General features: G+C 41.2%; 1 protein-coding gene across 1 annotated transcript in view; it reads left to right on the plus strand.

The window, feature by feature from the left end:
• Positions 1-24,658, plus strand: part of LOC141113584 (myosin-4) — a 58,100-nt gene extending 33,442 nt beyond the window's left edge. The window contains exons 18-40 of the mRNA XM_073606781.1: positions 681-768; positions 860-977; positions 4,504-4,627; positions 4,731-4,867; positions 7,292-7,547; positions 11,837-12,079; positions 12,245-12,421; positions 12,507-12,652; positions 14,026-14,116; positions 14,808-15,197; positions 17,330-17,456; positions 17,948-18,066; positions 18,174-18,370; positions 18,581-18,764; positions 18,941-19,106; positions 19,388-19,512; positions 19,649-19,957; positions 20,585-20,788; positions 20,885-21,010; positions 21,410-21,580; positions 21,666-21,770; positions 21,999-22,094; positions 24,383-24,658. Of these exons, the coding sequence (XP_073462882.1) occupies positions 681-768; positions 860-977; positions 4,504-4,627; positions 4,731-4,867; positions 7,292-7,547; positions 11,837-12,079; positions 12,245-12,421; positions 12,507-12,652; positions 14,026-14,116; positions 14,808-15,197; positions 17,330-17,456; positions 17,948-18,066; positions 18,174-18,370; positions 18,581-18,764; positions 18,941-19,106; positions 19,388-19,512; positions 19,649-19,957; positions 20,585-20,788; positions 20,885-21,010; positions 21,410-21,580; positions 21,666-21,770; positions 21,999-22,094; positions 24,383-24,535 (3,852 nt within the window). The 3' untranslated portion in view covers positions 24,536-24,658. The remainder of the gene's footprint in view (positions 1-680; positions 769-859; positions 978-4,503; positions 4,628-4,730; positions 4,868-7,291; positions 7,548-11,836; positions 12,080-12,244; positions 12,422-12,506; positions 12,653-14,025; positions 14,117-14,807; positions 15,198-17,329; positions 17,457-17,947; positions 18,067-18,173; positions 18,371-18,580; positions 18,765-18,940; positions 19,107-19,387; positions 19,513-19,648; positions 19,958-20,584; positions 20,789-20,884; positions 21,011-21,409; positions 21,581-21,665; positions 21,771-21,998; positions 22,095-24,382) is intronic.
• Positions 24,659-25,251: the final 593 nt, after the last annotated feature.

A 25,251-nucleotide genomic window follows, 5' to 3' on the forward strand; every position in this document is an offset into this window, starting at 1 on the left:
TCAGCGCTTTGCTGTACAGGCATTTTCTGCTAACAAAGATTATTTATTTTATTTATTCAAATTAAAATGATTTAATAAAATTAAGCATAATTTAGGATTGTCAAGAAAAACATACAACACCCCACTTCAGCGCTTTGCTGTACATGCATTTTCTGCTAACAAAGATTATTTATTTTATTTATTAAAATTAAAATGATTTAATAAAATTAAGCATAATTTAAGGTCAATTAAGGTCAATTAAGGTCAAGAAAAATATACAACATATGTCCCCATAGCAAGTTGCTTGCTAAGGGGGCACCCGTGCGTGAGCGCGCTCCCGAGCTGGCTCTCTGTGTCCATCCTCACCCCCCCCCCACTCCCGCCTCACTGGCTGTGATTGACAGCAGCAGGAGCCAATGGCTCCTGTTGGTGCATCTCAAGAAATCAGGAGGGAGAGACCCGTGAGAGCCCTGGCTCTCATGCACATCGCTGGATCAAGATCTGGCCTAGGTAAGTACTCCAACTGCTTCTTGTTGTCCCCCTTAAAGGGAGCACAACCCAAACCATGAGGACACATACCTCCCATCAAAGCCCCATCCCTGGTGTCCTATACAAAATTATAATATTTAGCAGAGTCAGTTTCAGGTTGTTTTAGGTTTGGGAAAGCTTGTAGGTAATTTATCGATTTTATTTTGCAACAGGAAAATTTAAATAAATTGATGAGCAATCTTAGGACAACTCATCCTCACTTTGTACGATGCATCATTCCCAATGAGACCAAAACACCAGGTGAGATCCAAAGGCAGTGAATGGCGAATCGTTAGCGTGCAGTCAGGTGATCAGAAGCATCCATAAACATCCACCATCTCTCTCCCCAAAGGTGCCATGGAACATGCTCTGGTCCTGCATCAGCTGAGGTGCAATGGAGTACTGGAGGGCATCAGGATTTGCAGAAAAGGTTTCCCAAGCAGAATCGCTTACGCTGACTTCAAACAGAGGTACCAAAAGAGCCGGGTGGTAAAGCCAGGGAAACATCAATACAAAGTTGTAGAGAGGGAATCTTAATGATGGACAGATAAAAGTTCAACAAAGTCGGTGTAAAGTTTGTGCATGTTTTTATAGGCTGAAGATTCAATATAGTTGATATAGCAGCTGTCCAAATTTTAATCAGTAGTATAGATACTGGCCAGCCAGCTCCTAAAATGTTTCTTCAATCATACCCTAAGCTTCATCATATTCGCCATACACTAGGGTCTTTTTTCGGGGCAAAGCAACTGGAGCCATAAATTAAAAAAGTCCCATCAAAGGTTTTGCCAATTTAAAGCTCCGCAGGGGTGGAGTTAGGTTGGTTTTAGGTTAGAGTTTGGAAAAATAAACCATAAAGACTGGTATTAAACACATTCTTTGACTAAAGGCTTGATACATACATATTGTGCTTGGCCTTAGAGGTCAAGGGTGTACACTGAACTAATTGTGACATTTAGCCCAGATATTAGATATTGGATTTAGGTCCTGCATCGCAGTAAGAAAAGCATTGACTTTCAAAGACTTAGCTCCTGCTGTAGATATTCCTTATGTAAGAATCTTAAAGAGGATACTTGAAGAGATGTGGATTTTTTTGTACCTGAGGATAGTGAGGATGAGAGGAAGGGGTAGAGGCATCTACTGTCCCTTTTTGGTTTAATAGAAAATTATTTAAGAGAAACCTCAGATGGAAATAAGGTCTGGAGAACCCATGCCACATCCCACATATGAAAATTTGCAAAAGGAGGTAGGGGCATTCTATGGGCATGGGAGGTAAAACCAGACCATACACAAGTATAAAAAAGTACAACATTTATTGAAAAAACATATAAAGAGACATAAAATAGACAGGAATGTGCAAATATTTAGTAGTTTAATAAGACTACTTTTTTTTTCATAAAGACTAAAAACTATTAGTTGAACATTTTAAAGAAGCTAAACTTATTACATTTAAACTTTTGTTTTTTATTTTGGTTAGAGCATGGAACCCCTCTCAGATTGTAATTAATGTCTGTGTCCTTTTTGGGTAAATTGACCATCTTTATTTGTTCTGGTGGCTGTTAGAAATCACAGGGCCCCGTACAGCCTACCTGACCACCTACATCAGATGTGGGCAGAACATGGAGGAGGATCGGTGGGACGGGAGGACAATAACAGAACAATGCACTGTGTCTGTGTCTCTCCCTTCAACAGCTGAAAGCCAGTGGGAGGGAAAGGGGGAGAAACCAGCTTTCCGCTGCTGGAGGGAGAGACACAGACACAGTTCATTGGTCTGTAATTGTCCACCTGTCCCACCACACTAATCCCCTGCTGTCCGGGCCCCCCCTGTGTGATGGGCCCCCTACAGGAGGACCGGTCAGTGGCAGAATTATCAGGGTCGCAGCAGTTGCCGCTGCGACTGGGCCCTGTCATCCTGCCATCGTGGGGGGGCCCTGGGCCCCTCCCCCAGGAAAATCCGTTTTAAACATGCTGAGCTAATTCCCGGAGCACAGTGCTGGGGAGCAAGCTCCAGCACTGTGCTCCAGTTCTCTGGCTAATGGGGTGGACCAGCGTGGGCACTCGTGACATCTGCCCCACATCACTTGCGGGGTACCTCGTGTCACATTCATGCAGCGATCACCCCCCCCCCGGCAGCCAGCATGTCTCTCCCCGCTGACTGGCTACACACCTTGCAGACCTCACTGAAGCCGGCTCCTCCTCCTTGCCTCCGATGTTCTCCTGTACATATACAGACAGGAGGAGCTGGGGAGGAAGAGTATAGAACTAGAAGAGCCGCGCTTCTGAGGTCAGTGTGTTTTTATGTATTCAGAGGAGGGGGACAATAGTAACTCAGAGGGGGGTTAACGAAAATACACCAGGAGGAGTGATGAGTGGGGGATAAACGGATATGTGCTGGGGGGGGCTGGGGGAGCCTGATTTGACACCACACCTTGTAAGTCCTGTCTCCTCCCAAAGCGCCCCCCCAGCACATATCCTCTTACCCCCCCCATCAAAGAGATGCCATCTGTCTCAGAGGGGGCAATTGCAGCATCTGGGATCCCTGGCACCCTGTAAGAGATGCAGGGCAAGTGCCCCTGGTACCCAAGCTGAAACATTGGGGGGAGGGGGAATTTATGCCGCGCTGGAGGGGTCCTCGCCACCCCTCCTATCCAGCTCCTGCTTCCCTCCAGGCCCCTGTGTACCCCCTGGCTCCCTCAACTCCCCCTGCCCCCCCAACAACACTGCCGGCTTCCCTCCTCTCTAGCCAGCTCCTGCGGGGAATGTGTCAGGATGGAGAACGGGGAAGGGGCTGGTAAATGTGTCATTTACCAGCCCTTTCCCTGTCTTAATGATTAGAGTCAGTGATCCACACCGATCGCTGACTCTGGTCATTCAGAACTGAGGCATAATAAACTGTGTCACCTGTGATGGAACTACCGGGTCACAAAGGTCGCACTTGCAATCAGGACCTGGTGTTTCGCCATCGTGGGGGCGGGGCACGGCCGGGGGACAGGGGGCCCTTTATGATTTCTTGCACCGGGGCCCTGAAGGTTCTAGTTACGCCTCTGGGACCGGTGGTACACCCCTATCGGCGGCCCTGCTGGTGGATATTGTCAGTAGGACAAAAATTACAGGAAATCTAGAATAGTACAGTTGTGTCCATAACAGTAGGTGAAACTAAATCTTCCAATGGGTACATTGGAAGTATGTTTTGATGACAATTGTCTAAGAGGGAATTTGCCTTTACCAAATATAGAAAGTTTTCTCTAACTCTCTTTTGTGTCTCAAGGACAGTAAGTGCAGTGAACTTTCCCCATTGGAAAACAGACATAAAAAAAAAAAAACCTGACCAGGGTTTCATTAATTCAATACACTATCCAAAAAAACAAGGTTTAGGCTTTAGTTTTTTTGTAAAGCGCTACGTAAACTGTTGGCGCTATATAAATACTGTATAATAATAATAATAATAATAGATATACTTTAAGAGGATTGAAAATAGTTGGTTAATCCATTGTGATGATACAGAAAGTGATATGAAAGTATATATGAATTCAATGAAATTCTCTTTTTTTTTTGTCTAAGGCAGGCCATTATGCGATTTTCTTTCTTTCAACTGCGGGTTAAAGGAAAGAAAATTGCTCGATTCCCCCATCCACACAGTCAGTGTGTGGATGGGGGAACCCCTCCCGCAGTGCTAATGTTTTCTGCCGGCAGGGAGCATGGGGAGCTTTTCCCACCAGCAAAATCCAATGATTACTGCTGGCTGCTATAGCTTGGGGCAGTGATCAAGTGGAAAAAAAAGCCAACAGGCTGATTGTACTGAAGTCCATTGATTGATCGACTTCAGTACAACCAGCCTGCCCATAGATGAATAGAAATTCAGCTGGTCCTGGCTAAACGGCTGAATTTCGATCCAGCTGTGGTCGGCTCGAGATACTTTTTGCTATCATATTAACTCAGGGCATCAGAATATGGTTAATCATGTAAAATGGCTCAAACATTTTCTATATTCTTTTCTAGATACAAAATCTTAAATGCAAGTGCTATTCCAGAAGGTCAGTTTATCGACAGTAAGAAGGCTTCTGAGAAGCTTCTTGCATCCATTGATGTTGACCACACACAATACAAATTCGGCCATACCAAGGTGCTTACCACTAGCTTCAGTTGTTTATATTTAATATGTTCAACAAAAGCGAAAAACGTTCGTAGCTCTAATAACTGTAACGCTGTATTTTCTAAATCTGAAGGTGTTTTTCAAAGCTGGTCTTTTGGGTACCCTGGAAGAAATGAGAGACGATCGTTTGGTCCACATCATCACACGCACTCAAGCATTATTCAGAGGATATCTGTCGAGAGTGGAGTTCAAGAAGATGATGGAAAGGAGGTGTGTGTTCACTTAAAGAATGGATTCCCCAACTCGTATATTTATAATATTTACCATTATGTCTTCATAATGACCAGCTTTTTAAGACATAGCATTTTTGACATAGCTTTTAGAGACGTAGATCCTGACAGATATTTTAAGAAGAAAGTCTTCACCCCAGGACAAAAACATATGTTAATTATTAAAGTAAAAATCAATAATTGGTGTTGCGCTCTAGGTAAAAACTAAAATAACAGTGATATATAGAAAGTGTTGGAAAACCAAAGTAGATAGAAAGTGGACACATCTGAAATCAAGTCCCAAATTCTAATAAGACAATAATGTAAACAACCTAGATATGTTCTAATATATAAAGTGCAAGTGATAAAAGTGACAGAATTGACATATAATCTTCCGACTGTATATATAAAGTGCATACAATTAAATTTGTCCAAATAAAAAACTCTTCAGGTGAATAAAAAAAGTGCTCCAAGAGAATAGTGTCCATATAGACAAGTAAACTGAAGCTGTGAAGTGCTGCTCCAGTTAACACTCTGTGCAGAGAATATAAACAGTGACTCAGTGGTTGGTTTCTTCAGTGCAAGTGCATCTTTGTGTGAATTAGTCCCTTACCTTACTGCTGTAAGGTAACAGCCTGAAAGAAAAGATAGCATCCAATGAAATCCAAGCTCTTTTAGCGGATAGCTGGTGGTTTCTCGTCTGTGCAGCTGGTAGTTTCTCGTTTGTGCAGCACAGCAATGCATTGAAAACAAAGGGCAAGGTTTTCATGTCCAATTCCACTGTATTAAAGGAGAGAAAGGGGGGTCCAGATCGTGAAGTATGCTGAAACTTTGAATTTATTCGATTTAAAACAACCCGTTTGGTACTCACATTAAAATATATAAAAACAAACACAGCACCACGAGCGAAGAGCTGATGCGAGTTCTGGTGCCAACGCGTAGCGCCATGGTCACGTAACTTCATCAGGGACTTCATCATTCCCTGATGAAGTCACGTGACCGTGACGCTACGCGTTGGAACAGATAGGCACCGGAAGTGACGCCAGGTTGCGAGCTCGTCGCTTCGTGGTGCTGTGTTTGTTTTTATTTAATTTAATGTGAGTACCAAACGGTCTGTTTTAAATTTAATGGATTCAAAGTTTCAACATAGTTCACGATCTGGGCCCCCCCTTTTCTTTCCTTTTATACACTGGCATTGAACCTGGAAACCTTCCTCTTCGTTTTCCATGCATTGCTGAGCTGCACAGACAAGAAACCACCAGCTATCCACTACAAGAGCTTGGATTTTGTTGGATGCTATCTTTTCTTTCACGCTGTTACCTTACAGTGGTAAGGTAAGGGGCTAATTTACACAAAGGTGCACTTGCACTGAAGAAACCAGTCACTGTTATATTGTCCGCACAGAGTGTTAATTGGAGCAGCACTTCAGTTTACTCGTCTATATGGCCACTATTCTCTTGGAGAACTTTATTCACCTGAAGAGTTTTTTATTTTGACAAATTTAATTGCGTGCAATTTATTTATACAGTCTGAAGATTATATGTCACTTCTGTCACTTTTATCACTTTATATATTAGAACATATCTAGGTTGTTTACATTATTGTCTGATTAGAATTTTGGACTTGATTTCAGATGCGTCCACTTTCTATCTACTTTGGTTTTACAACACTTTCTATATATCACTGTTATTTTAGTTTTTACCTAGAGCGCAACACCAATTATTGATTTTTACTTTATTCTTTGTGTTGGTTTTGATTGACCGATTAGGTGTTGGCAGCAGCTAGTTTATTCATCCCTATAGCCACAGGTAGCGCGGGAATAATTAATTTTCTTACTCATATGTTAATTATTATTATTTTTTTTTTTTTTATTTTTTTTATTTAAGAAAGGAAGGCAGTTTCCAAGTGACTATACACATAGAAAAACATAATGTAAGAAGGCTCTATTAGTATTTAATTACCAATACAGTAAACTAGGACCTGGAGAAACAAGGAATAGACCAATACGATCCATCAAGTTCCAAAATGATATACGTAATCATAATCAACAAGAATGCTATCCTGTCCCAACAAAGGGAAGTGGGGGGGATAGACCCCTGTGGGCAATGACCTGGCATGTCATGAAGATGCCTCGACTAGGAATCTCAAAGTGGGACACCCTCCGGGGGAACCCCTTTATGTGACAGAAAACTGCCAAATTTTGAAGAGCCACTCAGTTCCAGAGGACAGAATACATTGACTCCATCAACCATTGGGACCCACATCGAAGAGAGCCATACCTTCCTCCGAGTAGATAAACATGTTCCATATAGGGTACAGGCTTTCATATAAACCTCTAGTTTCTGTCGGACTGTCAAAACCAGATCCACGTTAATCATTTTTAAGTCTGCTGAATGAGGTGAAAATGTTTTGTTCTGTTTTCCAGGGAAGCTTTGTTCACTATTCAGTACAACATCCGATCATTCATGAATGTCAAACACTGGCCATGGATGAAGCTTTACTTCAAGATCAAGCCTCTTCTGAAGAGTGCCGAATCTGAGAAAGAATTTGCCAACATGAAGCAAGAGTTTGAGAAGACCAAGGAGGCTCTGGCCAAGTCAGATGCAAGGAGGAAGGAGCTTGAGGAGAAGATGGTCAAAGTTCTCCAAGAGAAAAACGACCTTCTTCTTCAAGTCCAGTCTGTGAGTCTCAGTCAAAAATATTAGTGAGAAAATAGAAAGTAAAATAGCAATTGAATTGAGTATCCCCTACCCTCCCTTAAATCATAGTACATCCCCCTTTCCTTGTGCTGCTGCCAGGAAGAAGCTGGGGAGTGGTGCTGGGAAGCAGAAAGTGTAGGGTCTGGAGGAGGACCAGAGGCGAGCTGGAGTCAGCTGCTGGAGACTGCTAAATAGTGAGACTAGCGAGATGGGGATGAAGGGCTGATCCCAGTGCTGCAGCTGCACACTGAGGTACAGGATCTGTAGGAGGAGTTCTGTCCTTTCTGCTTCTGTCTGCTGAGATGGGGGCAGGGACTGGTCTCTCCGTGGCTGCAGGAAGAAGCGCAGGATATGTAGGAGGAGTTCTGTCTTCCTCTCTGCTGCTTGCTGAGACAAGGTGATGGGGGGGGGAGTCAGAGACGACGAGGGGGGTGCCTCAGCTGCAGGAGAGGTGTGAGGGCCACACAAAAATTCCTGGTGGGCCGCATTCGGCCTGTGGGCCTTGTGTTTGACACATGTGCAATATAGGAACACATATATGCAGCGTCCAGGAGGTGGGCTTTAAGCCCCGGGTGCCGCATATGTTTGTTCTTGTCTTTGTGCTGGGAGCGCGCTGCACAGTGTGCTCCCAGCACAGAGACTGAAAGTCTCCTACTAATGATTGGAAACTGAGTGTCTGGGTTCCCTATCACGTGATACAAGAGAGGAATTACAAAATCTTATCCAGGTGGTATCGATGCCCTGATAGAATACAAAAGATGCTACCTAATTATCCGCCTAATTGTTGGCGCTGTGGCTAGGAACTTGGGACAATGCCAGGGGCGGACTGACAACTGATGAGGCCCCCGGGCAATAGGAGATTATGGGGCCACACAGTATACACACACACATACACACCCACACAGTATACAATCACATGTACACAGACATGTTTCTATTGGCTTTTTACATACTGTCCCTGGTTTTACTGAGGCTGGCAACCCTGATGGGGCCCCCTAGTGGCCCGGGGCCCTCGGGCAGTGCCCGAGTGGCCGAATGGTCGGTCTGCCCCTGGACAATGCTACATCTGTGGTAGTTGTGTCTGTATTTGAGACCATTCTGGAAGGATATACAGTCGACCCCTGAAATTCGTGGGGGTTACGTTCCTAAAGCACCCGCGAAACATTTTGGATGTGGTTAAAAAAAATGCCTATAAATGCCTATTTTTTATTGTTTAAACCCTAATTATTCCCCTCAAATATACTCCCAAAACACTTTAAAGCGGACCTGCAGTCATTTTTTTTATCTTTCCATCTATTAAATCTTCTGCCCTTGTTGTTTTACTTTGGATAGTAAAACATTTTTTAACTGCCAGTAAATACCTTATACATCCCACTTCCTGTTTCTTGTCTGGTCATTAGCCTAGGCTTATGACATCATGCACAGCTCTCTCTCCCTCTCGTGAGAGTTTGCCAGGAAGGGAGGGGCGGGTGAGTCATAAGAGGGCCAATGAGAGCTGCAGAGCTGGAGGCGTGCCTCTGTGTGTCTGTGTAAATCCAGGAAGTGAACAGGCAGCAGCTTCAGCTGCCCACAGTTAAAATGGTGGCAGCCAGACTCAGTGGAGAGAGATTTGTGCAGCATATTTGGCAAGTACAGAATCACAGCATATATAAAATAATATGCAAAGTGGTTGGAGGGAAGCTTCAGAATAGCAAAGATGTTTTTATTACAAATTATGTGAGTAGACTGCAGTTCCTCTTTAATTTCATTTCAAACTCAGCTTAATACATTACCCTTAAAAAAAAAAAAAAAAAAAAAAAAAAAAAAAAAAGAATGTAAAGATAAACCCGTATACTGTACAGTACTGTACTGCTATGTCTCCCACAGTGATAAAATGTAAAATACCGATGTTACCCCTATATGTACTGTAATTCATACAAGCGCGTTTTCCTTGGTATGCGCTGTAACTTTCTTTGTTATAAGTGGGGTAAATACAGTAATAATTAAATTTAATTGTTCTTAATAATTTAGCCTTAAAACGCATACAAAATTATATATTGCCTCAAAAAAATTGCGGTGGATATTTGCGTTTTTTCCGTGAAATTGCGGGGGTTTCCGAGTGCAATTATTAGTTAGATTCTAAGGAAAAATCAGCGAACAAATGAACCTGTGAACTTTGAACCGCGACTTCGCGGGGGTCGGCTGTATTTCAACTGACGGTACATATTACAGGCAGAGGATTGCCTGAACTACCAGAATTGGTCTCACTTTCTATGTTTCCAGGATCACCACGGATGGCCTCCTCTCCTTCTTTTTTGGTGTCTGCTAGTTAATTTAATGGTTTATGATCTAGGGACGCAAAGGTCTATGTACGAATATAAATTTGAACAGTAAATAGGATCAAATTGTGTTATTGACTTTGTTTATGACGTCAAAGGAGAATTTGTGGTGTTAGATTTTTTTTTGTGATTAAGTGTATTATGAAATAATGGTTCAATAAAGCATTGAAACCCCAAAAAAACAAAACAAAATAAAACACACAGTCGCTGTGATAGCCTCTAATTAGCGATCACAGTGATCAGTCACTGTGCAGCACACCCCTGTGTTTTTTTTTTTATTCTCCTCTGAATGGAGAGAAAGATACATTGTATCTTTCTCTTCTTGCTAGCAGAGAAAAAATATAAACAAACAAATGTGTGGAAAAAATAAAAAAATAAAGAAAAAATAGCTAGATCAAGGTCAGGGTCAGTCAGTGTGTTGTAGGTTGGATAAAAAATGCAAAATGAGCACTATTGTTCCTGGGCCCTACTACAGGTACAAACAACAAATAATATACACATATGCATTATCTCCGGGATCGTCAGGAGCAGGAGAATTTTTTTTGGTTGTTCTTTGGTGGTACGTTATGATAATAGCAACAAATATACCACTAGTTTTTTAAAAAATGTTTTTTTTTTACTATTTTGGGCCAGTTTTCCTATGATAGGAAAAAAAAATCAGGGGATATCCATTACCATTTACCATCAAATGAAAGCCCAATTTGTCCTGAAAAACAAAACAAAAAAAAAAACAAGGTATAATTCATCCGGATACACTAAGTAGTTGCGATGATATGTACAGTTTTACTAACAAGTGTCAAAGTTGCAAAATTGGCTATGGGCATTAAGGTTTGTTTGGACCCTGATCATGAAGGGGTTAAAGAAGAATTCCAGGTATGGCAATTTTCACATAGTTACATTGGTCCAGCTTGGACCAGTGTACCTTCTGCTGCTACTGTATACCGGTGGGATCCCTCTAGAAACTGGAAATCGCTGTAGAAGACTACTACTCCTCTACTATAGTGACTTCCATTAGCTTCCAGGTCCTGTGCCGAGCGTTTGCTCTTACCGCATTCTAGACACAAGAGGTCGGCTGCTTGGTACAGCATACCTCCCAACTTTTTCAGATGGGAATGAGGGACACCTATCAGAAAAAGTATGCAGGCATAGGACACACCCCTGGCCACGCCCCCGTAAAGGAGAATTGTACAAAAAAACAAGATTGGTTAAACCCACAAGTCCTTTTTTTACCACTACTATTGATTTATATTGGCTTTTGGAATTTACAAATGCAGCAATTTAGAAATCAGATGAAAGGTTTAGCGCTGAAAAAAACTTTTTGATAAATAAAAAGTGCATTTTATATACATCTATATAGATCAGACCAAAATGAGGGACAAATGAGGAGCAACGAGGGACAGAGGGACATTGCTCCAAATCAGGGACAGTCCCTCGAAATCAGGGACAGTTGGGAGCTATGGTACAGGCGTTATTCAGAGAATGCTTTGCAGTTTCTCAATGAAACTGGCCACCGCCTGGGTCACCGCCTTATCCAATCAGAAAATGTTTTGCACTCATTGAGAAAATGCAAAGCAATCTCTGAAAATGGCACCCATGCCAAGCAGCCGACCTCCTGTGTTCACAATGCAGTAGGGCAACCTGGAAGCTAGTGGAGACCACTGTAGTAGCAGTGTCTACAACAATGATTTCCAGATTCCAGGGGCATCGCCCAGGTATGGTATACTGTATGCAAAGTTACATTGGTCCAAGCTATGTCAAATTTCCACACCTGGAATTCTTCTTTTGAAGTATCTGCAATTTGTAGCCCCTGTGTCACTCCAGTTAGAAACCCTAAAAGTTGTGATCAGCTGAAGGCAAAATTGAATTGGAGAAAAAGCAAGGATCTGAATGAGAGGCTGAAAGATAAGGATAATAATCAGAACATTTTCACTAATAAATGTTTGTTTTGAACAGGAATCTGAGAATTTAACAGATGCAGAGGAGAGATGTGATCAGCTGATCAAAACTAAGATCCAATTAGAGGCCAAGATTAAGGAGCTGAACGAGAGGCTGGAGGATGAGGAAGAGTCAAATGCTGAGTTGACTGCCAAGAAGAGGAAACTGGAGGATGAGTGTTCCGAACTGAAGAAGGACATTGATGACTTAGAGCTGACACTGGCTAAAGTTGAGAAGGAGAAGCATGCCACAGAGAACAAGGTAATTTATAATAGGTAAAATAAGCATGTTTGAAAAAAACTGTAATTGTCCAAGTTGTCTTTTTCACATTGTCTTTTTCACACATACAATGTTTTCTACAATCATCTAGTTAACTAAGTTGTTTTTAATGGACCAATAATGAAATACATTTTTTTTTTTAAAAAGGTCAAAAACCTCACAGAGGAGATGGCCGTTCTGGATGAGAACATTGCCAGACTTACCAAGGAAAAGAAAGCACTTCAAGAAGCTCACCAGCAAACTCTTGATGACCTCCAAGCAGAAGAGGACAAAGTCAACACATTGACCAAAGCCAAAACCAAGCTCGAGCAGCAAGTTGACGATGTGAGTAAGAAGCTACACTCTAAATCCCATTACAAACATACAGTATATACATTCATGCCGCTAAAATGTTATTTTTTTACATTAGCTTGAAGGCTCTCTGGAACAAGAGAAGAAGTTGCGCATGGACCTTGAAAGATCCAAGAGGAAACTTGAGGGTGATCTCAAATTAGCTCAGGAGACCATCATGGACCTAGAAAATGATAGGCAACAACTGGATGAGAAGTTGAAAAAGTAGGTGTCCATATAGATTTAGCCAAACAACTGAACCAATGCTAATGCAACAAATAGCACAGAATATGCCATGTATATATATATATATGGTTCAATAAGTTTTTATTGATGTTTCACAAGAATATAAACATATATATAAAAAAAAAAACAGAATAAAGGAGTGTAAACAGTGTCAGTAACCTGACATATAGTCTCCTAATAAACAGTTTTATCTTTTAGGTATTAAATTAGTGCAAACGGTTACAGGTGTCAGGGTTATTATAAATGAAATATTACAGTAAACTCGTATACCAAGTGTTTGTTTACATGTAAGCATTAACTATGCTATGTTGGGATGCCCCTTTGGGAGCCTGCTGCATCCCTGGACATAGGTAGTCTAGAATAATCAACGTGTACATAAGTTTCAACAGTTTGGTTAATAACAGGAATTCAGATCTCCATTTCCGTGGGAGATCCTATGTTTATATTGCATCTAGAGAGATTATATCGGAGACCTAAAAAAGGGGAAAGAAAGGAAAGATAGAATAGATGAAGGCGAAATAGGTGTAGAATAGAGAGATAATAAGAGGGGAGGGGGGATGGGGGGTGGGGGAGACAACGAGCTTCGGTCTATGTATAAGGTCTTTACTGTAAATAACAGGTATAATGGGTATGGGTTTTTCATTTCCTAGGTGGGGTTCTTAGCCGAAAGTCTTTGTTTGAGTTTGTCTGAGGTAGAGTAAGTCCTCCAGATACTCCAGACGAAGGAGAATTTAGCATACTTGTCTAGGGCTTTGGCCTGCATTTCCTCCATTAGCATGTAATTGTTTACCTCTCTTACCCATTCAATTAGGGAGGGGGGCGTAGTAGTTTTCCAGTGTCTGGGTATGAGCTGTCTACCAGCACTAACAAAAAATTTCAGAAGGCCGTTTTTTTGTGATTTGATTGTCCCTGGAAGGATGGATAGGAGGGCGATAGAGGGTGATGGTAATAGTGGTTTGTTATAGACGTCAGAGTAAATTTGAAAAATTTGAGTCCAGAATTGGAGAAGAACATCACATTCCCACCAGATGTGTATATAAGTACCTTCCAATGTGTTGCATCTCCAACATCTGTCCGAGTTTGATGGGAACATGATCCTGAGAGTAGTTGGGACCCGATACCACCTTGACAACAATTTGTAGTTTTTCTCTTGTGTATAGCTTGATACGGAGGTTTTGTTCGTGAAGAGGAAGGCTTTTCCCCATTCCGCCTCAGTTATGTCTTTCCCGACCTCCACTGACCATCATGTATATATATATGGTTTTACTTATTCTATGGTGTCGGTAATTTTTTTTTATATCACCAAGTGACATATATGACTAAATGACTAAACCATATCAATTTCACACCAGGAAAGACTTTGAGATAAGCCAGTTTGGTAGCAGAATTGAGGACGAGCAGGCCCTTGGTGCCCAGTTGCAGAAGAAGATCAAAGAGCTTCAGGTATGATCTGTTAAGTCTGCCAACAGTTGACAGAAGTTTCATCAAATAATCCCAGGGGAAGATTTATTAAAACTGGAGCACCCAGAATCTGGTGAAGTTGTGCATGGTAGCCCATCAGCTTCTAACTTCAGCTTGTTCAATTAAAGTGGTTCTAAAGGCTAGGTGTTTTTTTTTTTACCTTAATGCAGTGCTGTGCCTGGTTGCAGTCTTCTCTCCCCTCTCTTCCTCTTCTCACAGGGACTTGAGAAACAGCAGCAGCCATTGTTGTCAAGCTAATTCTGTGAGAAGGGACCAGGGGGCAGGGCCGAGCCATACTGTGTGTGTCTATGGAGCACAGCCCAATAGACACACACGGCTTGAGGGGAGCACGCCAATGTGCCCCCATAGCAAATGGCTTGCTATGTGGACACACAGAAAAAAGGCCTGGTGAGCTGGCGGGGGGACCCCAGAAGAGGGGGTTTAGGGGTTGCTCTGTGCAAAACCATTGCACAGAGCATCTAAGTATAACATCTTTCCGGTTTTAAAATAAAATCTAGACTTTACAATCACTTTAAGCTTTGACTATCAAACCTGGAAGCTGATTGGTTTCTATGCAGAGCTGCACCAGATTTTGCACACTCCAGTTTTAGTAAATCTCTCCCACAATGTCATATGGCTCTTATTCACAATTGCTTATCTTTTTTAACTTTAGGCCCGCATTGAGGAGCTGGAAGAAGAAATTGAGTCAGAACGGGCAGCCCGGGCCAAGGCTGAGAAGCAAAGATCTGATCTCTCCCGGGAACTTGAGGAGATTAGCGAACGTCTGGAGGAAGCTGGAGGGGCAACATCTGTTCAGATTGAGATGAACAAGAAACGTGAGGCAGAATTCCAGAAGATGAGACGAGACCTAGAGGAAGCCACCTTGCAGCATGAAGCCACAGCTGCAGCTCTCAGGAAGAAGCACGCTGACAGTTCTGCAGAACTTGGAGAACAGATTGACAACCTTCAACGTGTCAAACAGAAATTAGAGAAGGAGAAGAGTGAACTGAGGATGGAACTTGATGACCTCGCAAGCAACTTGGAAACAGTTACTAAATACAAGGTAAGTGAAAGATACATTTTTGTAGGAGGAAAATTCCTTATATTAAGGTCATACGTACTTGGTGGTGCCCCTCTAGGCTGAAGTGTAGAACCCCATTAGCATTCAGGATAGTAGGGACGCCAGTGTAAGAAAAACCCATCCAGTGAACAATGAACAATTTAGCTTGAAACCGCCACTCGCCATAGCCGATCCTAGTATGGATGTATACCCTGTCCCCTGACATGTTTCGCCCCAGCCCACCGGGGATTATTCATAGGGGAAAGTTCCTTAATCTTTGAGATCATCATTTGGGTTTCTCTGAAAGCAGAGTTGGCTTTTGGGTGAATACAAAGTTGGTACACAGGTCCCTAAATTAAGTGCCCCATTTAGTAGCACAGATATTGTCTTGGTTTACTGGCCTCATCAACATGGTCCTGGACATTCTGTGTTTAATATATATAAAGTGTTTTATTATTAGATTATAGTGTATAGACGCCTCATAGAGGGCTCTCTGCAACATTGATGCAAATAACTCTTTCCAAATTGAGAAATCATTTCTGAGTAGTAAGCTTTATATAAAATAGAAATAAAAAGTTTCTTTAAAGGGTTAGTTACTTGGGGGAACTTAAAGAGTAACTCCACTTTTGTTTCAGTAAAAAAACAATCCCTTCTGGGTGATCTATGTACTTTACAAGGTTTTTAACACATGTTTTTGTGATTCCTACCTGTTTCTGCTCCGAAGGAATAGCTTTGTTAGATCATGTCTTGTACAGGGCTGATTCTGAAGGGGGGAAACTAATGTATTACAAGCAGCTGACGCACTTTTGGGGTTCTGATCAGAAAGGTTGCAGTGTCCACATCTCTTTAGAAGTTATTAACTCTCAGGGAGTTCTCCACACAAGCAGAAAATTATTTTTCTGGGGGCTTTCTGTACACCAACTGTGTACAGAATGCCTCCAGGTTGCCATATTGCATTGAATTTATAGAATGTTACAGCAGCTGCAGATTGAAAAGGAAAGGTAATTTTTTAATTAACATTCAATTACAATATGGCTTCTGTAACAATTGTATGCTATATTATTTTATTTTATTTGCTTTATTTTTTTCCGCAAGAGTGGAGGTACCCTTTAAGGTTTACCCATTGGAACATTTTGCATCGTCTTCTGTGATGTGGAAAAGGCCATATTCTATGAAAAAGCCAGTTAACAAATGGTCTACAAGGTAGACTTATGCCTAGTACACACGGGCCAAATGTCAGGAGACATTGGCCGGTTCAATAAAAACCGCCCTGTGTGTATGTCAGCCAGTCTGACAGAAGCCGGCAGGAATCACATTAACAGTATGGGTGCAATTCAGAGGTGATTGCCCTATAGCCCAGGTCTACTGCAGTTATACCCCTACTTCTATAGGAAATAACCAGTGGTCCTTGTAGAATGACATATCTAAAGAGACAGTCCTACACCCTAGGCCTCCAGCCGGCTAACATTGGTGCCCACTTTGCTGTTGGTGCACATAAGCGTAATCCCAATTGGGAAACTGCATGCAGCATTATAAGCTACTGGTTAAGTGTCTAATCCTTATAAGCTTAGTCTCTGATAGAAGCAACAGTCTTCTGTCAGATGAGCTGTCTGGAATACCAGCGCTGATCGGAGTGTCCTGGCAAGAGGGGGAGGGGGGTCCCCCTGTCAGAACACAACAGCTCAGGGGGGAGATTGTTGTCTTAACATCAAACTGTTAGTACAGTGGCTTCGACCAGAGTGGTCAGTTTTTTTTCCATTTAACTTGCTGGGTTAAACGGAAAAAAAACTATTAGCGTGTACCAGGCTTAACACTGTAGGCCTGGCGGAGGGGGTCAAGCAGGACTACACCTGGCCACCCAACCACTTGGGCAGGTGATAACAGTAATAGTGTAAAACAAACTATACCAAATATAGAAGCCACAAGGGCCCCAACCAATAGGTGTTCACGTCCACCATTGGATCAACAGTTAGTGTATTGAAAAATTTGGGATTTCCCATAACCTTCTATCCTGATGAAAGTGGTGACCAAGACAAATAGAGAGGGTAAATCTCTTCAGCGAGGTTACACAGCAAAAACAAAGAAAAAAAAAAGAAAAAAAAAAAGACTTTAATACTCCTCTGTGTCATACTCAGGCCAATTATGAGAAGATGTCCCGAACACTGGAAGATCAGTTGAGCGAGCTGAAGACAAAAGAAGAGGAACACCAGAGGCAAATTAATGATATCAATGCTCAAAGAGCCCGTCTGCAAACTGAAAATGGTGAATATAATCAATGACTACTAAAATTAAATAAGAAACAAACCTTTATGTCAAAGTGCTACACAAACATTCACAAACATGTAAAGGTATAACCAAACAAAGGATGACATATTTGGCATTTCTGTAAGTTTTTGGTGCAGCCTGTTGTTCCATGTTAGCTGCTTATTTTGGCTATATATGGCACCTAAGTGAAAAGTTGGCCGTTATGTGGGTTGCCCAAAAGGAAGATACAAACTAGAAAAGTACTGGTAATGTCCCCTTCATTCAAAATGCTGTTTGGACACTCATCCACTCATCCATGAGAGTTCACTTAAACTGATTTACATAAACTAGCCGATAGATTTTGTTTAGTGGCCTTTTAAAGTCACCTTTTGGTAATTTGTGAGCTTGTTAGATTGTTATTATGTGCAGTATATTTGTGTTGGGAATTAGATGATATAAAAGGCTTAGTCACCCTCCGGGAATCACATTAAATGCCATATTGTGAACAGGTGAATATTCTCGACAACTGGAAGAAAGAGATGCTCTGATATCTCAGCTCTCTCGTGGCAAGCAGGCTTTCACCCAGCAACTTGAAGAGCTGAAGAGACAACTGGAGGAGGAGATAAAGGTATAATATATACATTAAATGCTAGAAGTAACTCACCACTGCAGTCATAGAACTCAAAGTACAGTTTTGTTACCATCCAATATATCGACATGTGCTTGGCTGTACAGGCCAAGAATGCCCTGGCACACAGCTTACAGTCTTCACGCCATGACTGTGACCTTTTGAGGGAGCAATATGAAGAGGAGCAGGAGGCAAAGTCTGAGCTTCAGCGCTCACTGTCCAAGGCCAACAGTGAAGTCGCTCAATGGAGAACAAAATATGAGACAGATGCCATTCAGCGCACAGAGGAGCTTGAGGAAGCCAAGTGAGTTACCAGTGCTTGTACTGATATCTCATGTATTTTTTTAATATTTAGAAGTCTATTTGGTATCCTTTATATGAGAAATGTTTAGTTGCAAAAGAGATTGTTAGGTCATCACTCTATATTGGAAGCTGGGACCAGAAACCACTGGTGACTTCTGAACCAAGTGGTTTCAAATTATACAGTACGACTGTTATGCCTGTTTCAATTTAGGAAGAAGTTGGCCCAGAGACTACAGGACGCTGAGGAGCAAATTGAGGCAGTGAATTCCAAGTGTGCTTCATTGGAGAAGACCAAACAGAGGCTTCAGAATGAAGTTGAGGATCTCATGGTTGATGTGGAGAGATCCAATGCTGCCTGCGCTGCCCTGGACAAGAAGCAGAAGAACTTTGATAAGGTATAGATGTAATTCTATAGCAATAACTTCACTTGAATTATATTACGGTCCCTTCTATATGTGCTCCGTAATAATTGCTTTAATATAATTTATGTATTTAATATAATTTATTATCATTTAATATTATTTAATGTTATTCATTCAATATCATTATTTATTCACGCCACATTGCATAGATCTTGGCTGACTGGAAGCAGAAATACGAGGAGACCCAAGCTGAACTAGAAGCTTCTTTGAAAGAAACCCGATCAATCAGTACTGAGCTCTTTAAGATGAAGAACGCTTATGAAGAGTCCATTGACCAGCTCGAAACCATCAAGCGGGAGAACAAGAATTTGCAACGTAATAAATTATTTCTGTTTGATCAAATGTTATTTGTCTCTTTTTGCAAATATCTGTATGCATTTTATTTCCTTGACCAATCTTAGAGAGACCTCCTGTTACTCCCATTAGTTCATTTTATATTGGCTGACCACATCCTTTGAACTCATGAAGTCTTTTCTTAGACTGATTTAACATTGTTGTGTTACCTTTTTGTATCTCTTAACTTTGTGGAATCCGATGGATCACAAGGAATGAAACAATTTGTTAAAACAATAAAAAAATATTTCATTTGACCACAGAGGAGATTTCCGACCTCACTGAGCAAGTGTCAGAAAGTTCCAAGACTTTGCATGAAGTAGAAAAGGCCAAGAAGCAAATTGAGCAGGAGAGGAATGAAATCCATACTGCTCTGGAGGAGGCAGAGGTACTCAATCATAAATATATTCATTTAACCATATTTTGCATTACATATGGCTGTATTGCTGTATAATTACCTAAAACAGAGAGAATCCTAAAGGATTGTTTTGTTGGTGCTTCATCAAGTGTCTTCTGCTCCCTAGGCATCCCTTGAACACGAGGAAGGAAAGATCCTCAGAATCCAGCTGGAGCTTACACAAGTCAAATCAGAAATTGAGAGGAGGATTGCTGAGAAGGATGAAGAAATTGACCAAATGAAGAGGAACCATGTGCGGGTGGTGGAAGCAATGCAGAGCAGCCTGGATGCTGAAATCAGAAGTAGAAATGATGCTCTGAGGGTGAAGAAGAAAATGGAAGGAGATTTAAATGAAATGGAAATCCAGTTGAGTCATGCTAACCGCCAAGCTGCTGAATCTCAGAAGCAGCTGAGAAATGTCCAAGCATTGCTTAAGGTGAATGACCACAATGCAGATAAATATTTTTATTTAATTTTTTTTTTTTATGTTTTAATAAGAAGTAACTGAAGGCAAACTTCACACCTAAAACTTCAAACAATATCAAATAAAACTCCAAAGTAAGATGACCAATATAATGTGTTCCCCATACAACTTCTCTTCAAAGGTAGAAAAAGGATATAAATTAAAAAATGTGAAAACATTGCAGCCAAAGAATATAGCATGATACATGTCTATAGAGGAATTTGTTTCTAGCAGCCTGGACACCAAGTCTGGACAGCGTAAATCCCTTGCTTGGACAGCCAGGGCCCCAAAACTGAACAACCTGAACCCCAAGCCTTTATTACACTGATCAGAACAGTAGCTGTTCATTTACATTATTGCGCACAAAGGTAGGGCAGCTTAACCATCTAGATTTTATAGGAGAACAACTATCAAATTTAATACTGTTTTCTTTTAACAAGAGATGGATAAGCGCATGTTCTTTGAACGCTTGGAGTGCTAATTAATCAGACAACCCAATCAATAGGATTAAAGTGTCAAGAAAATAACATTACCAAAGATTTAAATTTGGTACATAACCATGCAAACCACTTTATGTTTCTTTGCAATTGTTTTCACCAGGATGTCCAAATCCACTTGGATGACTCCTTGAGGACAAATGACGATCTTAAAGAGCAGTTGGCCATGGTTGAGCGCAGAGCCAACCTGATGCAGGCAGAGGTTGAAGAAATAAGAGCAGCTCTGGAGCAGACTGAGAGGAGCAGGAAGGTGGCCGAGCAAGAGTTGTTGGATGCAAGCGAACGTGTCCAACTTCTGCACACACAGGTGACTTTTACCCATATGCAAGCCAAACATTAGCCATGAATGGAGCAGCCAATTAACAACATGTACACATTTTGACAATTCTGTTCTTTTTTTTAGAACACAAGTTTGATTAACACTAAGAAGAAGCATGAGACTGACATTGCTCAGCTCCAGAGTGAGGTTGAGGAAGCCATTCAAGAAGCTCGCAATGCAGAAGAAAAGGCTAAGAAGGCCATCACTGACGTAAGTTCATGGGTTTTTTTTTGTGAACTGTCTTTATTTTGTCTTTGCATTTTATTCTGCTCCTTCTAAGAATGAAATGCAGAAAAAAAACAGAAAGCACTGAGTCATGCAATATTAAAAAAAAATCATGCAAATTTTGAAAGTTCAGAAACCATTTCAAGCCTGTAAGCTTTTTATATGGAAATTCTAGTGTTTGCAAGGAACCCACTGGAAAACAATAGACTGTATTTATACTCACTTATAACTTGTGCTACAAATGTTGACTCTTTATTACTTGAAGAGCATTACATTGATATAAAATAACATAATAAATGTGGATTTTGTCCATCAATATGTTTTGGTGACCTGGACTACATCTACTGTGACCACTGCAGACATTAAGTATTGCTTTATACGCAGGCTGCTATGATGGCTGAAGAGCTAAAGAAGGAGCAGGACACCAGTGCTCACCTTGAGAGGATGAAGAAGAACCTTGACCAGACTGTGAAGGACCTTCAACTTCGTTTGGATGAAGCTGAACAACTGGCTCTGAAAGGGGGAAAGAAGCAGATCCAGAAACTGGAGGCCAGGGTGTGTATAGAGAACTTTCTGAAATTATGGACAGAACCAACCCAGCCTTTGGCCTTCACTGACATTGGTCTCTGTCTGCTTTCAGGTGAGGGAACTTGAAAATGAACTGGATTCAGAACAGAAACGCAGCTCTGATGCCATAAAGGGGGTCCGTAAATATGAGAGGCGGGTCAAGGAGCTCTCATACCAGGTCAGTATTTTTTTCTCAGGTTAAACTTCAAATTATTGGAACAACACTGTTTGTTAGGAGTTAAACTTGTGTTTTTTTTTTTTTACATTTTGACTTTATAGAAAGTTTGAGGCGCAACAATGCAGGCAGTAACACCTTAATTTCAAAGACAATATAGGAATTTAAAGTAAAAAGCCATTTATAATAAGATCTTCTCAACCAACAACCTTTTGTTGCTCTTCATTGCAGTCTGAAGAAGATAAGAAGAACGTTTTCAGGCTCCAAGATCTGGTTGACAAACTACAACTGAAAGTCAAAGCTTACAAGAGACAGACTGAGGAAATTGTGAGTGCAATGGTGCTATTCAATTATGCTATTTGGAAAGCTGCATAACTAATAGGCCAACACTTTGGCCGGAGACCTAATGTGTATTTTAAGCTTTGAATAAAGTGAGGAGAGGGTTTAGAACTCCTGCCAGGATTATATAAATGTATGTTTCCCCATTTGAGATTTTCCTTACTTTGAAAAGATTGCAAAGTAAGAAACATCACCCACAGGACAGTAAGTGAAGATGGCAAAAAAGGTGCAAGGGTTTTAATCATTGCCTACTCCATCCAAAATTAAATGAAAATGAAAAAAAAAAGTGTTTTTGTTTTTGATATACTTTGCAGACCCAATATCCTTATCACCATACATTGTTTTTTTCTGCAGTGATTTGCCATAAAATGTGATCTTATCCTAATTCTAATTTCTTATGTCTTTATTGAACATACCAATTAAACATTCACAGTGCTGGAGAAAAAAGTAAGTGAACCATATGAGTTAATAGCTGGTCGAACCTCCATTGGCAGCAATGACTTCAAACAAGCTTTTTTGGTAGCTCTGGATCAGACCTGCATAATGTTCAGGAGGAACTCCTCCTAATATAATTGCTTCAGCTCAGACACATTTGTAGGATGTCTGGTGTGAACGGCTCTCTTGAGGTAATTCCGAAGCAGTTTATAGGGGTTAAGGTCTGGGCCCTGACTGGGCCACTCCAAAAGGCACACTTTCTTTTCTGAAGCTAGTCTGTGGTGAATTTATTTAGATGCTTAGGGCCATTGTCCTGCTGCATAACCCAACTTCTACTAAGCTTCCACTGGCAGACAGCCACCCTAACATTATGCTGTAGGATATTTTGGTAAACTTGGGAATTAATTTTCCCTTCGATGATAGCAAGTGGTCCAGGCTTTGAGGCAGCGAAGCAAGCCCAAATCATGATGTTCCCTCCACCATACTTCACTGTTGGGTTGATGTTTTGATGTTGGTAAAGTGTGCCCTTCTCGAACAAGTAAACTTTTGTTTCATCAGTCTACAAGACATTTTCCCAGTAATGTTGCAGTTTGCCAAGGTGCTCTTTGGTAAGCTTCAGGCACGCAGCAATGTTTTTGTTGGAGAGCAGTAGCTTCCTTCTTGGTGTTCAAAGACTTACGTATGGTAGACTCATGAACAGGTATGTTTGCCAGTTCCTGTGATGTCTTCAAGCCTTTAGCTGTTATTTGTGAGTTCTTTACCTCATTGAGGATTCTGTGTGTTTTGGGAGTCACCTTGGCTAGGCGCCCACTTCTAGGAAGAGTAGCCTAAGTACTAAACTGTCTCCATTTATAGACAATTTGTCTAACTGTTGACTGATGGATGGCTAAACACTTTGAGATTGCTTTGTATCCCCTTCCAGCCCTATGCAGATCAACTACTCTTGATCGTATGTCTATAGAGAGCTCCTTTTTGTGAGGCATGGTTCACATTAGCTGATGCTTCTTATGAACAGCAATCTTAAAATGTTTGAGTGTCGTTTATCAATCAAAGTAGCTCTTAACCAAATCTCCAAACTCATTTCATTAATTGAACTCCAGAAATTGTTATGTGTCATCGTCATCAGCATAAGCACATTGTGCTTGTCTATTATTATGACTTAGATGGTGATCAGATCACATTTTATGGCAAATTATTCACTACACTGAAGATGGCCAACAGTATAAATGGCTCCTTTAGCTGTTTTTGTTTTATAAATGAGAATTTCTTCATTTGGCCAAAGGGGTACAGAAAGCAATGCTTTGCATGGTTTGCCCACTATCCTAAAATGAGGGGAAAAAAAACTTGTTTTTTAGGATTTGTGACAGAAGTCATGTTGATACCTTTGTTGCTGCTCTTGCTATACATAGTTTTGCCATGTAAAGCTGCAGCCATATATCTGTATAAGAGCTTATATCCTAATTATTTGCAGATAACAGTACATTAATAGTGTCATTTTGCAAAATGTAGCCAAGTCAGCCTTGGTTATTTAATTTTATAGCCCACCACCAGTGTGTTGAACCACATTCTCCTTCCTTGACAGACTGTCTCTGCCCCACCCCACCCACCCCACAGATTCATAATGAAGCTGTCACTCTCCAAACACCCCAATTATTTGTTTATTCCACATTACTGAGAATGCCACATATTGTGATGGTTTTGACAGTTGGACTGAACTGTACCATGTTAGTGTAATAGTAACTATGCAAAACTGGAATTTTTGGTGGAGTTGACCATTAAGGCTTAGCAATGGATAGTGCTTAATGGATGATCTCTTCTTCTTCTCTTTTGTCAAATCTTAGGAGGAGCAATCCAATGTTAACCTGTCCAAGTACCGCAAGATCCAGCATGAGCTGGAGGAGGCCGAAGAACGTGCCGACGTTGCTGAGTCCCAGGTCAACAAGCTTCGGGTTAAAACACGAGATGTCATCAAGACCACCAAGAGCGAGGAATGAGGGAGTGACTGAGCCTCAAGGTGAACAAAGACAAGCACATAATGTGAAATCTTTCTCACTTTGTCATTAAATGATGTTGTCTTAAATTTACAGTGTTAATAAACCTTAGACCTTTGCAAATGCTCGGCAGTGTCAGTGTTTACCTTACCTGCATGTGACTCACAAACTGGTACTCATTGTAAAGGAAATCAGGGTTCTGAAAGTAAAATGTTTGGCTTAGATCCCTTGATATAATCTATAAGATCTTGGTGTAATCAATCTAGTCATTTGGTGCAGAGGCGTAACTAGAACCTTCAGGGCCTCGGTCCAAGAAGATATGAAGGGCCCCCCTAGCCCCCCGACCGGGGCCTTTGCCACTGATCCCGGGGCCCTTTACTCCCATAATGGGACCATTTATTACAGTCTTGCAGCAGGCCACCTTCCTGCCGTTTTGGGGTCCCCCCACGATGGGAGAAGCCCAGTCACAAGTGCGACCCGGGTAATTTTGCCACTGGTGTCAGTAGTTTTTTTTTTTATAATTTATTACCAATTAATTTTTGTTACAATTTTATTTTTTGTTAGTTTTTTTTTTTTACATATTTTTTAGGGCTTTGGTGAAATATTTCACTTTTGAGACAGAGAAAGGGATGGAGGACAGATTCATCCGTTCCTTTTCTCTGTAGCCTCGGCTGCACAGAATTAATGAACAGGAAGAGCTTCCCATTTATTCATAAACT

Source organism: Aquarana catesbeiana, linkage group LG12 (genome assembly GCF_042186555.1).
Source record: "Aquarana catesbeiana isolate 2022-GZ linkage group LG12, ASM4218655v1, whole genome shotgun sequence".
Lineage (NCBI taxonomy): Eukaryota > Metazoa > Chordata > Amphibia > Anura > Ranidae > Aquarana > Aquarana catesbeiana.